Raw genomic sequence first — 12,871 nt, 5'->3', positions numbered from 1 at the left:
CTATACCAACAGTAGACTGACGATACTTGCTATCTCTAATTCCCCCCATCACCGTCCGCGTCCTCAAATACGTACGGAAACTGAGCCGGGAACCACGCATCGGGGGTATCGACGATGCGCACCCCAGCCTCCCCGGCCAGCGCCAGCACCTCGTCGCGCAGCACGCCCTTTAGACAGTTCTGGTATATCGTCTTGACGCCGGGCAGCTTGACCAGCCCGACCATGGCCTCTGCCGCGTTCTCAATGGCCTCCGGATAGAAGCGGACCGTGTCGACGCTCGGGAACTTTGCGACCCAGTCGACAAAGGGCCGCGTGGTGTGGGTCGTGTGGTACGAGCGCATGTTCCTCGTCACGTACCTGGGGATGCCGACGGTGGTGAGGGACGAGAGCGGCAGGTCCGGGGCCGCAAACTGGTCCACCGTCGCCGCGATGGCCGCTTCGTAACCGAGCCGCTCGACCAGGGCGCCGGCGGGGCTCCGGGGCAGCGCGACGTCCATGACCCGGAGCGACCCGGACTCCATGCTGGGCTTGAGCACCTCGAGCACCGCGTCCGCGTCGTAGTCGTTATCGAGCAGGCGAAAGACCTCGAGGTGCGAGAGCGTCGGCCGCTCCAGCGGCTCTGGGTAGTGGAAAAGAATCTCCTTGACGAGCGAGTAAGAGCTCATGCCGAGGTCGAGCACCCGGAGCGTCGGGGGAAGGGCGGGAAAGATTCGGCGGCCGACCACGGGGTCGTCGGTATCTGCAAAACCCGGGATTAGGCAGCCAATGACCAGCGTTTTGAGCTTCGGGAGGGCCCCTGGGTCGACGGCTGTACAATGGACGACTGCAACGTCGAGGTACAGTTGCTCTAGACTTGGAAAGGTCTCATTGAATTGCGCCTATGCGAGATTCATGGGTTAGCCCGAAACCGGCCTCTATGACGAGAACAGGCCAAAAAAAGACCCACGACACCAGTCGAGAAGGCAATCCACATACAAACCGAATATTCGCAGGTTTGCCTCCAGGCTTCATTGACAGTTTGAGGACCTTGACTTTGGGAAACGGTTTCACAAACAAAGGTCTATTGTAGCCGCAGAATTCCATCGTCTCCAGGCACGGTGCTACAGTTGCCAGGACCGCCCAGATGTTGCGATCAGGCTCTGAATTCCGGGCCCCCGACTCGAAACTCTCCAGGACCAGCCGCTTTAGGTGCTTCATGATGGCGGCGTCGGGAAAGGGCGGCGGATCATATACCATTCCGTTGCCAGCAGGTCCCCTATAGCTGATCTTCGGGCGCTGTATGGGACCTTGTCGCACCTCAAGCACCTCAAGGTAAGGCAACCTGGTTATCATGGCAAGCTTGTTTTTATCAAGCGAGAAATTGTTCCAGTCCCTAATTTTGACGTGTTTTGTTGTCGGTACGATCTTGCCGTCACGGATGCTATTGGAGAGTCGAAAAATCCTGCCCAAGGCTGCTATGGATGGCTTGAATTGACTGTCAAAGTCGAGATGTTGCCATAAACTTGAGGCGGCAGGAGACGACACAAAGCCAGACCAAGACCTGGAGACACGCTGACAGGCCCTGAATAAGTAGCATCGACATGTCAATATACATGGACGGTGATGTGTAACTTGATGAATCGCCTTCCCCGAAACCGATCTCGGGCTGACTTACAGCTTGTCTTTTAGTTGAAAATGAGACATAATCATGACAAGTAGCTCCCCTGGCAGACGAGCAACAGGATCTGCTCTGCTATGCGAGGACAAAAGCCGCTTGAGCAGTTGATACTAGATGACGGTGTTAGTCAAGGTGATTTTTCGATTCGAAACGAGGTTTGGTAAGCATAAAACCTGCCTTGTCTTTGGTAGTGTCATCCTTGCTATCAAGTGGCATGTTGGCAAGCCCGTGTCGGCAAATAGATCGGCGGACGTCTGCCGCTGACATCTGCAGTTCCGACATTTTATAACGATCCGGCTTGATTTTCGTAGCAAGTTTGGCCGCCCTCAGATATCCCTTTTCCGAGCATAGTTACCCAGTCAGTAGAGCACAGGCAGGATGGGATCCGGATAGACAATTTCTCAACGAACCTCTGGTCTCATGGGGGCCTTGTGAATCATAATCAAGGCAGCATCAAAAGAGGCCTCAAAGTCACCTAGGAGCTCGTAGCAAGCACTGATTCCATCGATGGCGCCTATGTGCAGGTCGTCGTGGCAGGGACGCAAGCCTCTTGCAGAGTCCGACTTGGACTTGCAAACACATGGACGGGAAGCAAGCTGCGTAACCGATCGCTTATTGAGGCCATGGAGGCCCTTTGTGAGCTCATACATGAGGTCCTTGCAGGAGCATCCATAGTCGCGAATGTAATGAGTCGGTTCAGGATTGAGACGCTTGGCCTGACATTGTATGACATACTCCCTCCTTGCGAGACGATCTTTCTTATGGCAGGGGCAGCTTAGACATGCCTTCAGGGGTCGATTGTTAGCCAAGCCAATGAAGTAAAAAAAAAAAAAAAATATGCCGTCGGTCCCAAGCCAGAGGTACGCGCCTTTTCAAAATAATTCTTAGCCTTTTCCGCGTTCTGATCGTGATAGTACATCCTCGCCCTTTCCAGGTAGTCCTGAGCGGACGGAACAGAAGATGGCTTGGACATTGTCAAAGGGCCTTCCTTGACAGTAGTGTCTAGAAATTAGATGTAAGTTGTGGATGTTGCTTGTTGATGCTGTTTGCATCCATTGATGCTCAGTAGGAAACTGGAGAAATATCCAAGCGAGCATTGGTTGATGATGGGAATCACACACCAAGACGCGTAGCAAGCACTTGTTGACGCGCTTCAATTAAACCCTAGCGATGAACTAACTAACTGGCTAGCCAGCCTCTCCACTGTGGTTGCCCAGGCGGATCAGGCTCGGGCCCACTTCCCGCCAGACAATATCCACCCACCCCAACGGCCTTAATCAACCCAGGCGTTCAATCAAAGCCCGCCTTCAATCCCAGCTTCTCAATGTCGTTCACCAGTTACCCAAGAATTTAGTGAACGCGAAATCCTGGATTGATACCGAAACAACATGATTCAAAGGCAACCATTATAGACGTAAACTGTTCACTTGTATTCTCGTCCCCAATACTTAACGGTAAATTTGTAACTCCCTCCTGGAGCGACAAATCTTTTTTTTTGGCCACAAACATATTGCCCCTTGTGCAAAAGTTGGACTATGCAGTCATCCGGGCCTGAAGTAGGGACGGGGGCTGCATAGGGAGGTAAGAAGAAACATGACAGACAACAGTGTTATTTGAGAGCAGCGTCTTTTGGAAGAGTTAGATATATGATATAAGACACCTGGAAACGGCATTGCCGTAATTAAACATAGTGCCCAATTCCGTGCTAGATAGTTATTCTTGGATTATTATTACTATTATCTTATGAACGATTAAGTTACGAGTTGATGTGTTCTGCACCGGTCATGCCTGACAACATGGGCTAGCTTTGGCGAATAACTATTTCTATTCGCTCGCCGCCGTCACACCGACAGCCAAACTCAAATATTGGTGAACCTGCTTCCGAGTCTCTTGTGTGCTTGCCATTTACGGCATGTATCCAACATTACGTAGGCGTTTGGCTGCCTCGCGTCCGAGGTAGGCATCAAATTTAATCTGCATAGGGCGGGCGCACCAGCTATCGCCCAGGCAGCATCGAGGCGGGAACGAGGTGGACGCCAGCCCTATCGCCTCTAAATGCCGAATTTCAATAATTGCCCAGAACAGCCCGCCACCCCCACATTCGCAAACACGAGTGGCCAAGGTGACAAGTCTAGACTTCTAGTCCCAGTCATTCGAAGTGCGTAAAAGGGTCCCCGCGATCCTTTCGGGTCAGCCCAAATACGTGGTACCCGAAATCAAAGAGGCACGGAGCAGTTTGTGACTCGGCGCGGCCCTGCCCTACACTCTTTCTCCACTAATTACGCCTTTGTTCCTTTCGGGTCAGACCCTTTGTTCCCCTCTGACGGCCGTTCGGGAGTGCCCAAAAAGCAAAGTGATCCTTCCTCGGTACCGGTACACGGCATTTTCCCCTTGGCAAGCAGGGCAGCTTATATCATCGGTACTTCAATCATGTCACCAGAATGAGAGCGGCACATTGGTCTCATTTCTCCAACTTGTGGATGTATCTCAGCCTCGAGCCAGCTTTGTTCCTCGCTCCCCTTTAATTCCCGAGACGGAATCCTAGAAAAAATGACCGCCGCACAGTAAAATGAGGCCATTTGGATATAGACCCCAGTTAAATTCCCTCAAATCCGCTCCTTCATTGTCTAGGGTCTTGTGAACAGTGGTGCGTATAAGGAGGCTTTGGGTTGCACAAGAGGGCACGTGTTGAAAAAGAGGAAACCAGCTCCGGACAAGCTCAGTTGGTAAAAAGCGGCTCACCACAAAACGAACCGAAATTTTCCGTTACTGGCATGCTCACCTTGATTTACTTTACCCCTTTCGCCAAGAGGAAACAGGGAAATGCCAGCGACATCAAAAGAATAATAATAATAATAATAACAATAAAGTAGTCATCTTGGAACCAGACTGCATCGATCGTTGTGAGATTCAAGGTATTAAATTTAGACCCCACCATCTTCTTCCCTCTCTACCTTTTGGGTACTTGTCAAGCTGTCAATCGCTGTATTTTTTTTTTCTTTTGTTTTTTTACCTGTCGTGCCCACCACCACCACCACACCCGTCATCCCTATCCCGATTACAGGTACCCACCACACCATTGGAAAAGAGGCTACCACCCATACCATCCCATCCAACCTTTTTTTTTATTAATTCTCCAGAGGAAAAAAAAAGAGCTTGGCAGATTACTATTTTTGGGGGGTGTGTGCTATGGCCCGTCGGGCGATTGGCTGCTTACCGCACGCGACTCCTACACACTGGAGCCACAAGGCTGACGTTTGCGTGCCACCACAAAACAGCATCACACAGAAAACGGAGCCTCTTTGACGATACTTTTCAGAGAAGAGCAGCTCAGAGGAGAAACGGTAAGAAAAAAAGGGTGAAGCCCCCCAATCAGATCTTTTCCATACTCGATCTTAGTTCTAAATTTGTCCGCAAGCATGGGGCCGGTAAGGAGAAAAGGAGGATTGAAAAAAAAGAAAAAAAAAAAAAAAAAAAACACTAATGCTGTGCAAAGGAGAAAGAGAAAAACGAGTTAAGCAGCTTTTGAAGGCCCACACCAGTTAGAGCCTTGGCCAAGAGTACAACATAAACCCACCCAAGTTGCCGCCGCAGGAATGCCGGCAAGGAAGAAAACAGGAAAAAAAAAGAGTGACTGGCCTTTAGGGCACTGCCCCGAGCCTCTTCCTGTAGCTTAATGATCCCTCGGGGGTGGCTCACCCCAGTGAAGAAAATGCCAAGTTGTCATTCGTCCGCAAGTGCTACACCCCCCTCCCCCCATCTTGACGCGAGTGAAACATGGTGAAAAGGTCCTATGGGTTGCGGGTAGCATCCCCGCAGATAGGAACATAAAACCGAACCCCATAGGATCCTCCCGGCTGGTGTGGGAAGGGGCTGCGGCTTGTCTCCTAGCTATACCACGTGGTGAAGGAATGGGATTTCGGGGGAAAGGCCCCCAAATACTCAATATGACACATCGACAACGACTCTAGAAATTACTTACTTGAGCAGAAAGATATGACGTAATTCTTTTGCAGTATTCTAATTAGGATGTAGATTTGGTCCAGCAAGGCTAGCGATGGACTGATACATTGACAGCTGCCCTCAGGTTCCTCCGGATGTCGTCCAGTGGAGAAGCTTCGCCCTAGAACTGGCTATGAGCAGATTCTTGCGCTGGTCGCCTTCCAGCCGCGAGTCCTCTTGGGTAGCATATGCAATATAGTCGAGACCTAAGTACAAAAGAAACCGGCGCAGAGAAACGCACTGCAAATGCATGAAAAGAAGTGGTCCAGACCTGATTTTCTAATAGTGCAATTGCTGTCATTCCTCTGCTGGGCCAGGCCCGAGTTGCCTCTGTCCTGTCCCGCGGCTCTGCCGGCCGTCCCCACAAACCAGTGTAGGGGTAGTGTGTATATGACAAATGAAAAAAAGGGTACAACCTCCTGGGAAATCAACCAGAGCAGCATCCTGGCTTTCGCTCGTGGAAAAAAGATTGCCCCGAAGAGAGGGCGAGAAAATGAAAAAGATAATGTAAAACAAAACAAAAAACCCGATCCTCAAACAAAAGTCAACAATCGCTGGACCAGCACAAAAAACATCGAACCTCGCTTTCGGTCTTTCCCATTCCCAAACGCCTGGTATATCCTTTCCCGCTCAAACAGATGCAACGTTAAAAAAGTAGTGGAAGAAACAACATGTGAAAAAAAAGAGATAGGGAATAACCACCAAACCAGCGTTTCAAAGGACAGTGCGTAAATGGCTTTTACAAAATATCAGACCGAAGCCGCATCCAGGACGTAAAATGGTTCTTTGGACGCGTCTTCATCGTATAATCATGATCGTTCGCTTGGAGTGTTGCTTCGTGTATGCTGGAAACCATGAAATCGTACTCTTGAGGTTGGTGACATTGGTGTGTATTAGCTATGGTGTGGAATTGCTGATGAAAGTTGCCGCTAGTCGCTATGCTCGCTTTGCCGAAAAGAAAAATGAGAAAAGAAATTGAATGTGTATGTGTCGATCAAAAAATGGCTGAATATGGTCTAATGATTGATAGAGACCGTGGTGAGAAACCGAAAACTAGATCTTGGTGGCGTGTAATATCTTGATCTCCGGGAAGAGATAGGAGAAGCTGCTCAATCATCAAAAGCCTTCACTTTTCGCTTCTGTTGACCGGCGTCCTTCCCCGCTATCGTCGATTCTCCCGTTTGTTTTTTGCGTCTTCGAGAATGAACTAGCCGCTTCCTGGCAGGGGCATAAACCGGTTCTCCACAAGGCAACCCTGATTAGCCTCGGTGCGGCATGCTGTGGGCTCCATGCGCTTCTATGAAGGCGCAGAGGCTGGCAGGCATTGACGATGCCTTGCAAGAAGAAGCGAGAGCTGCGACAAAGGTCTGTTCACGGGAGAGGATATTGCGAAGAGAGAAAGTAGGTAGCTGATCCAATGCCCCAGCTCGAAAGGTGCCAAGGGTGGGTAGCCCGGAGAACAGCCCATCATCGAAGACAGTACTGTTCACCTGTGCCGGCTTGAGGAGCTCTTGGTTGTTGATTGGTTACTGTAGTATCCCGAATCGGAATACCTTTCGTTCCCAGAGTATGAGGTGTTGTAGTGGCCTTGCGAGTGAACGGCGCAGGCATAACCAACATATATAGTTCTCTGCTGGATGCTATGGCCACGGCGGCCATAACTCGAGCATCGATCTACAGCATGTTGGTAGTACAAGCACCGGCACGATGAGTACAACTCGGTCAACTGGTAACACATGGTGTCTGGATATCTTAGAGGAACCTTGAATGAAAGAAAAGAAAAGAAGCTAATGAGTGCGTGCGCGGGACGCGGTAGAAATAGCAGGACTGTTGCACCAGCAGCAGGCAGTTATGCCAGGAAAAGCAGATAAGCTTGGCGTGATGTATGTGTCGTATGAAAAAGCCCAAGGCAGCAGCAGGAGCAAGGCGGACCAGGGTGCGAGGTTGATATGCGGCACCAAATCTTCAATATGCACCGAGAAAGTTCCAAGTCAAACTGATTATTGCACCGCTGTGATGAAAAAGGTGGTGCTGGGTAAATTGGGGGCCGGAAGGAAATGGATGCCTCGGATCTTGGTGGAAGAGTGTCTTTTTGTTTTGAGGATAGGAGAATAGAAGCGAATTTGCTATCAACAGATATCAAAGGGAGCCTAGTCTAAAGGCGTTTTTTTAGGGAAATAGGTGTAAAACGAGGGCGGTGGCAGTAAAAAGAAACAAAGGGATGCCTGAACAGCTAGAATGCCAAGGGAAATGATAAGAAAAGAAGAGAATGAAAAGGCGATGACTGTTTCTTGAAAGATAGACAGAAAGGGAACGAGAGGGGATCACGAGATCGAAAGGCGGAAGGCATGGTGCCTTTCTATACCCTGTCACTTAGACTACTTAGTCCAAGGACCTCGCAAGCCATCGAATGGTGGTGCAGTGCAGTACAGTACCTCCATCGTTTGCAGAATTGGGAAGTGGGCTTGGTATGCCGTGCATTGCTGAGCTAGGTTTGATGGTGAGCACCGTCATCGGCACAGCACATGCGACCAGACAGAGATCTAAGGCAGCAGCAGCCTCGATACCACGCCAGTGGGACAAATTCCACACCCACACCCATCGCCCGCTAATGGGCCAGTCACATACAGAGCGACATACAGACTAATGCAGGACTTCTGCAGGAGCCGGGCTCAAAGATGCAGGGAGGGTAGAGAAAAAAGAACAGTCGCTTGATGGGAGAAAGGTGCATGTGCAGACCCTTGCAAACGGGCGCAGTGGAGGTCTTCTTTTGGAGTAGGAAGAAGCTAGGTGAGAGGTCAAGCTCGCGAGCTCGACAGAAGAGTAAGAGGTAAGATGACAGAGACTTGATGGCTGCGTGGGGCGGTGGGCTTTGGTGGGGTCATTTGGAGCTAGTAGTAATACGGTACTTATGGAGTACGTACTAATTGCCCTGGCGAGTGTTCCATTTTGGGAATAAAAAAAAAAAGGTGAGAGTGGAGGAGGACAAGCGGGACACAAGAAACAGCCGCGAAAGGAGGGGCGTGGCTCGAAAAGACTCGGACCAATTCATAGCCGCTCTTCAAAGGTCAATAGTCAGTTAGATTTCCTTTCTCCTTCTGGCAGATGCTTTCTGCCTGATTTGCGCTGCACGTGCATGGCGAAACATTTCAAACATTTCATAGTTCATTGACGAACAAGCGCAAAATGACAACGGTTTTGTTTCATTTGCTACTTGATAGTTTACCATCATTCCTTGCCATTTTTGGCAGGCAACATGTTTTCCTGATTGCGCTGTTGGCCCACATTCCCCAGAAACCAGATCGATTCATGTTACAAATGTCGTTGAAAGGTGGCAAAAGGATCAACAGCAACCCGGCACAGGATCCATCTGCCACAACACACCTTGATTGGGACAGTTCCACGAGGCAGCACAGATGAACTGTTCTGTAGGGCTGACTGCGAACTGCAAGACGAGCGGTTAAATCATGTGATTAGCTTAGAGGTGTGCACCAATTTTGACAGAAATCTGTGCAGATTATTTCTCATAGTTGTGGCATACAGCAGGTACATGGATGCGTGCAGCACCAGGCTCAATTCCGCAAAGGACCATTGCCTGATTTGAATCCGACGAACCTCTCACAAGAGCAACAAGGCATCAAACAGAGGCCACTTTTGTTTCAATCTCCCGTTCGGGTAGTTATGAATCATTGCAGAAAGTCCGAAACTCCATACCATCACATCATCACATCAACAACTCAATTACCAAAACAAAAAGTTCACAAATCTAATCTTGGTCGCAAATTGGGTCCGCTTGCTGTCCAGCTCCCCACTTGTCGGGGGAAAGAGAGGTTGGGACGAACGCTTATGCCATGGCAAACCATGCACACCCATCTGACTAATTTTCTGATCTATCTACTGACTGCGTCCCGTCAGTCGCATAGCGCCCATCCATTGTAACCAGATTTCTGGTAATATTCTTTTTCTTTACTGTAGTAGTCGACAAGCCCGCTTGCTGGCACATAGGCTAATAAACTCAACACAGCTAGAGCCACCGACTGTCAGCCACACCTTCCCTCACAAGCGCGAGGCCTCTGAAGACAAGTATGGCGCCGCTGACAAGGCCAGCTTAGCACATGCTGCTTGCGCCTGGTAAGAACAAGTCCGCACGCCGGGTTTAGTCTTATGGCTGTGCAACACCGTCAGTGAACCCAAAATACCAACCTTAGCGGGTCTGTACATAGTAAGTAGGAAGTGCGAGAACAGTATCATGGATTGCGCTCGGCACGAGCTGGGTAGCCACATGGGAAACTTGACAATAGAAAGAAGATCCGGCAGATTGGGCCTTTTTTTATGCCGATTTTCTTTTTTTGTATTGTTGATCATTGTACTGTTCCGAAACCCAGTCGATTCGTTAGGTACGTATCTTTTCAACTGGAGGTCTTGCAGGTGCCGGTAAAGTGGAGTGGTGTGGCTGCCCCTTCCCCCCTGCCTGCCATGCTACCCACCATTTTTCTACTTTGCGACCCTGTCCTGGAGTGTGTCAGATCTCCATAATATATGTGTGTGTCTTTTTTTCCTCTGTTTAAAAATGCCTCTTTATCGATCAGATACAGAATTGACCAGCTCTGGTATGAGATTCATCCCAACCTGTTTTTGGCGAGAATTACAACCTCGATTTAAAAGATGACACACGCCCAAGAAAGTATCACTTGGAGTATCACTTTGACACCTGTCGACTTCTCAACTGCACCTTCTCGAGGATATTCTTACAATCGTTATAGCGACCGATTCAACCATCGCCCAGGCAGTCGCAATTCGACATCTGGCCAAGCTGGCCTAGCACTACCAGTCCTGTGGTTGCACTGCAGCAAGCAAGCCAAACAGCTATCGACAACTTGCCTTGCTTGCATCACTGCGCTGGGGTGGATCGGATCGGGAAACCGACCAATGGTGCTGACCTCCACCAGACGAAAATAAACGGGAGAACCGGGAAACCTTCCAATCAGAGACGGTCCCAAGCCAAGCCGTCAGTCCAAGGTACGTAGTGCATACCCTTTTGTCGAAACAATCAACCGGGGAATTATTTCCTTCGAGAAGAGTGAGAAGAGACATGCATTGCATGGCTGTCTCAGCTGCTCCTCCATGTCTGCCAGGGTTCCAGGGTTTTGGGAATCTGCAATGTCGTGGTGTTGCACGTCACAGTGGAGCACATTTTGGAATTTTTGTATTCAGGAAGTATCTTGCCATGCCCATTACAGAGAATTGCAGCCTATATGAATGCAATGACAAATATTTGCTGTTCACCTGACGGGAACCGTATCCAGACAAATCACATAATGAAAGTCCACCCTATCACTGGCGTTTTTTTTTTTTTTTTTTTTTTTTTTTTTTTTTTTTTTTTTTTTTTTTAGCAACAAGATCGACATTTTTCTTTATCGGGTTAAGGCGCCTGCTGTATTCTTCTTTGAGGACCCTTATTCGTAGTGGCGGCAGAGTGATCCCTATTGTTGTCTTTTCTTGAGTAGATGGAAAGGTAATTACCGTTTGATGATTAAGGACCGTATAAATTCCTCATAGGTGACGTCTCGATGCTGTATTCTGTAGAGAACTCTGATCTTTTATTTTATTTTATTGAGTTATTTTCTCGAACGGGAATAGTTTCGCTTGACTGCGCCTCACTCCCACTACCTACCTTGCTTGCTTGCTACTTACTCAAACTCTTCTCATACCACCAAAAGAGTATAAAAATGAGAACGTCAGCGAACAAACAGGTGTAGCTGGGGACCCACCACGGGAACGCCGTGGGCGGGGGTGGGTGGTGATCACTCACCGTTATTATTATTATTTTTTTTTTCTCTTTTAAATATATGTCATTTGCGGGGGTTTGGGTCAAGGTGCTAAGGGACACGGCATGACGATATAATTCTCGATCGGAGGATAAGGCGCACGCCGAATAAGTCACGAGTATTTCTTTGCGGTTCCGTCACACCCTCGGTCCGGCGCCCGCCCGCCCCAGGCAGCAACTGTACTTGTACGTTGCTCTTGTGCCGCAATCTCTAAAGAGGCGAAAATCGTATCGCGTGGACTATGGAAATGTTTTGCGAAATGATAGGTAGAAATAAGAGAGAAAAATCAAATAAAATGATATATATATAACAGCCCATGAACGTATATCCACCAACTACCTGTAAATACACAGTTTTGCCTTGCGATAAACCCCGATTGCCGAACAACTTACGCCACCCGGCGGGCGACTTCCGGCACCGTGCAAAGAAAGGCCGGGAAGAGAGAGGAAGCGCAGGAAAAAAAAAGAATGAGAAATAAAACGTAGCAATAAGCGCGCAAAAGAACCGGCTTCAGCCACGGAGGCGACCGGGTGTTCCGCAGACGCGCGGCAGTAATATGTCCCATAAAAAAAATAAAAAAAACGAAGCAGAGGCAGCTCTCACAAGGCAGCAGCAGCAAGAAAGCGTACTGTGTTTGACAAGTCTGTTCCCGGTTGCTGGGCCTCAGCAATGCGCAAGCTTCCCCCACCTGCTTGCCTGCTGCTACACGACGGGTGCAGGTGTTGCCTCCCGAAAACGTACCTGCATACAGTAGGAAATATGACTGCGTTCCCCTCATCGGTGCGCAGAAAAATGCACCGTGTACAAGTTCGATTACTCGTTGAGATTGATGATCTGTCTCTTTTTTTCTTATTTTCTTCTTTTTGTTTTTGCCTCTCACAAAGTATTCGGGATTTTCGGGCCCGCCGTCATCAGGCCGTCGGGCGTAGGGCTGAACTTGCTGAATATGCTTATGGCGCAAAAAGGTGGATTCTTTTAGTATGATAACCTAAACAATGAGGGTTCAAACATCCTGCCTTCTATCTCGCCATGAGCTCACACTCTCATCCACCATCGTCGTTTTCCATCGCAGTCATTCCGTCAGGCCCCCAACGTCGACGCGCTTTTGCAACCTAATAGAAGGTCGCCAAGATCCAGCCGGATACTACAACCCATCTGATTGTGCGCGGTATAAACAGTAAAAAATCCCCGGTTGTCTCATGTCTAGTTGCAGTGTGCTTTTCAAGTACACGGCCATCTTCCTCTTCGATTTTTGTCAGATAAGTTCTTGAGAATGATAATTTGTACAGCCAGAAAAAATAATCACGGCAAGCTCGTTTCTCCGACTTTCTCCTCTGCAAACAAGATAACTGTACGGATGAGAGCTCTTTCTCTATAGATCCAA

At 49.0% G+C, this 12,871-nt stretch overlaps 4 protein-coding genes across 4 annotated transcripts; 3 read left to right on the top strand and 1 right to left on the bottom strand.

Annotated features, from left to right (window-relative positions):
- Positions 1–35: 35 nt before the first annotated feature.
- On the bottom strand, positions 36–2,630 carry PpBr36_08382 (uncharacterized protein; the record flags this gene model as incomplete). Its single annotated transcript, XM_029895513.1, has 6 exons — positions 36–878; positions 976–1,561; positions 1,655–1,767; positions 1,910–1,993; positions 2,068–2,411; positions 2,522–2,630. 6 exons carry the CDS (start codon positions 2,628–2,630, stop codon positions 36–38), a joined length of 2,079 nt encoding a protein of 692 aa, XP_029747069.1.
- A 3,114-nt stretch (positions 2,631–5,744) lies between these two features.
- PpBr36_08381 (uncharacterized protein) lies at positions 5,745–6,036 on the top strand (the record flags this gene model as incomplete). Its single annotated transcript, XM_029895512.1, has 2 exons — positions 5,745–5,857; positions 5,946–6,036. Coding segments are annotated over 2 exons (204 nt in total), but the record flags the coding sequence as incomplete, so codon positions are not given.
- Positions 6,037–6,660: 624 nt separating this feature from the next.
- Positions 6,661–7,774, top strand: PpBr36_08380 (uncharacterized protein; the record flags this gene model as incomplete). The annotated part of the gene is made up of 4 exons (XM_029895511.1): positions 6,661–6,729; positions 6,759–6,896; positions 6,923–7,024; positions 7,499–7,774. The coding sequence occupies 4 exons, from the start codon at positions 6,661–6,663 to the stop codon at positions 7,772–7,774; spliced, it is 585 nt and encodes a 194-aa protein (XP_029747067.1).
- A 2,720-nt stretch (positions 7,775–10,494) lies between these two features.
- PpBr36_08379 (uncharacterized protein) lies at positions 10,495–10,686 on the top strand (the record flags this gene model as incomplete). Its single annotated transcript, XM_029895510.1, has 1 exon — positions 10,495–10,686. A coding segment is annotated over one exon (192 nt), but the record flags the coding sequence as incomplete, so codon positions are not given.
- Positions 10,687–12,871: the final 2,185 nt, after the last annotated feature.

The sequence above is a fragment of the Pyricularia pennisetigena genome, chromosome 5 (genome assembly GCF_004337985.1).
Source record: "Pyricularia pennisetigena strain Br36 chromosome 5, whole genome shotgun sequence".
In the NCBI taxonomy this organism is placed as follows: domain Eukaryota; kingdom Fungi; phylum Ascomycota; class Sordariomycetes; order Magnaporthales; family Pyriculariaceae; genus Pyricularia; species Pyricularia pennisetigena.
The sequence above is the reverse complement of the archived record's forward strand: the minus strand, read 5'-3'. Positions and strand labels throughout refer to the sequence as shown.